General features: G+C 38.3%; 1 protein-coding gene across 5 annotated transcripts in view; it reads left to right on the top strand.

Moving 5' to 3' along the window:
• The window catches only part of mau2 (MAU2 sister chromatid cohesion factor), a 19,970-nt gene that overhangs the window by 2,378 nt on the left and 16,871 nt on the right, over positions 1 to 721 (top strand). For all 5 annotated transcript variants that reach the window (XR_004334448.1, XR_004334450.1, XR_004334449.1 and 2 more), the window contains one exon: positions 456 to 505. Coding sequence is in view for 1 of the 5 variants with exons in the window: in XM_032532192.1 (XP_032388083.1) it covers positions 456 to 505 (50 nt within the window). In the remaining 4 variants the exon portion in view is untranslated. The remainder of the gene's footprint in view (positions 1 to 455; positions 506 to 721) is intronic.

Raw genomic sequence — 721 nt, 5'->3', positions numbered from 1 at the left:
ATATGGGTTTCTTTTTAACCAAATGACCACAAAAATGGATTCCTTACAACGCTTTTTGCAATTATAATAGATCACTTTCCTTCCTGACTAAACCCATCTGTACGTTCCTCTGATCTTTACTATCAATCAAAAATATTCACAATTTCTGCTTTTTTAACTCAAATATTCTATACAAATGAAGGTTATTGACCATGTATTTCCAAAAAGTACTGTAAAACTAGTGCTATGAAGGTGGATTTAGTGAAAAAGGGACGAAAATGTCAATTATTTGTCCGTTTTTTAACCCGGGAGGACAACACAAGGGTTAAGGAGAAAGTAGGCCTGTCAACGGGAAATTACCGCCATGGGAAAAATACGTCGATAACAGCTTCAGACTTTTGGTGTCGATACATTTTTTTTTAATGAATCCTTCAGCCCTACATTCGATATTAAAATTTTTATTTCTGAACCAACAGGTGCGCAGCCTTCTAGAGAGGATTGATCCTGAGCACAACTTTCCTGTCAGGTAACTATACCTCGATAACAACATGTACATTTGCTCCATGCTTTTTGATGAATAAAAAGAAAAATAGTATGACTTTGACTTCTTCAGCTCTCCTTGTCTACGAGCGGCAGCGTTTTACATCCGAGGGCTCCTGTCTTTTCTTCCAGGGACGTTATGAGACCAAGTCTCCAACTTGTCCAAAATGCAGCGGCCCGCCTGTTAACGAGCACGAAAAAA

The sequence above is a fragment of the Etheostoma spectabile genome, chromosome 12, assembly GCF_008692095.1.
Source record: "Etheostoma spectabile isolate EspeVRDwgs_2016 chromosome 12, UIUC_Espe_1.0, whole genome shotgun sequence".
NCBI classification, from domain to species: Eukaryota; Metazoa; Chordata; class Actinopteri; order Perciformes; family Percidae; genus Etheostoma; species Etheostoma spectabile.
The sequence above is the reverse complement of the archived record's forward strand: the minus strand, read 5'-3'. Positions and strand labels throughout refer to the sequence as shown.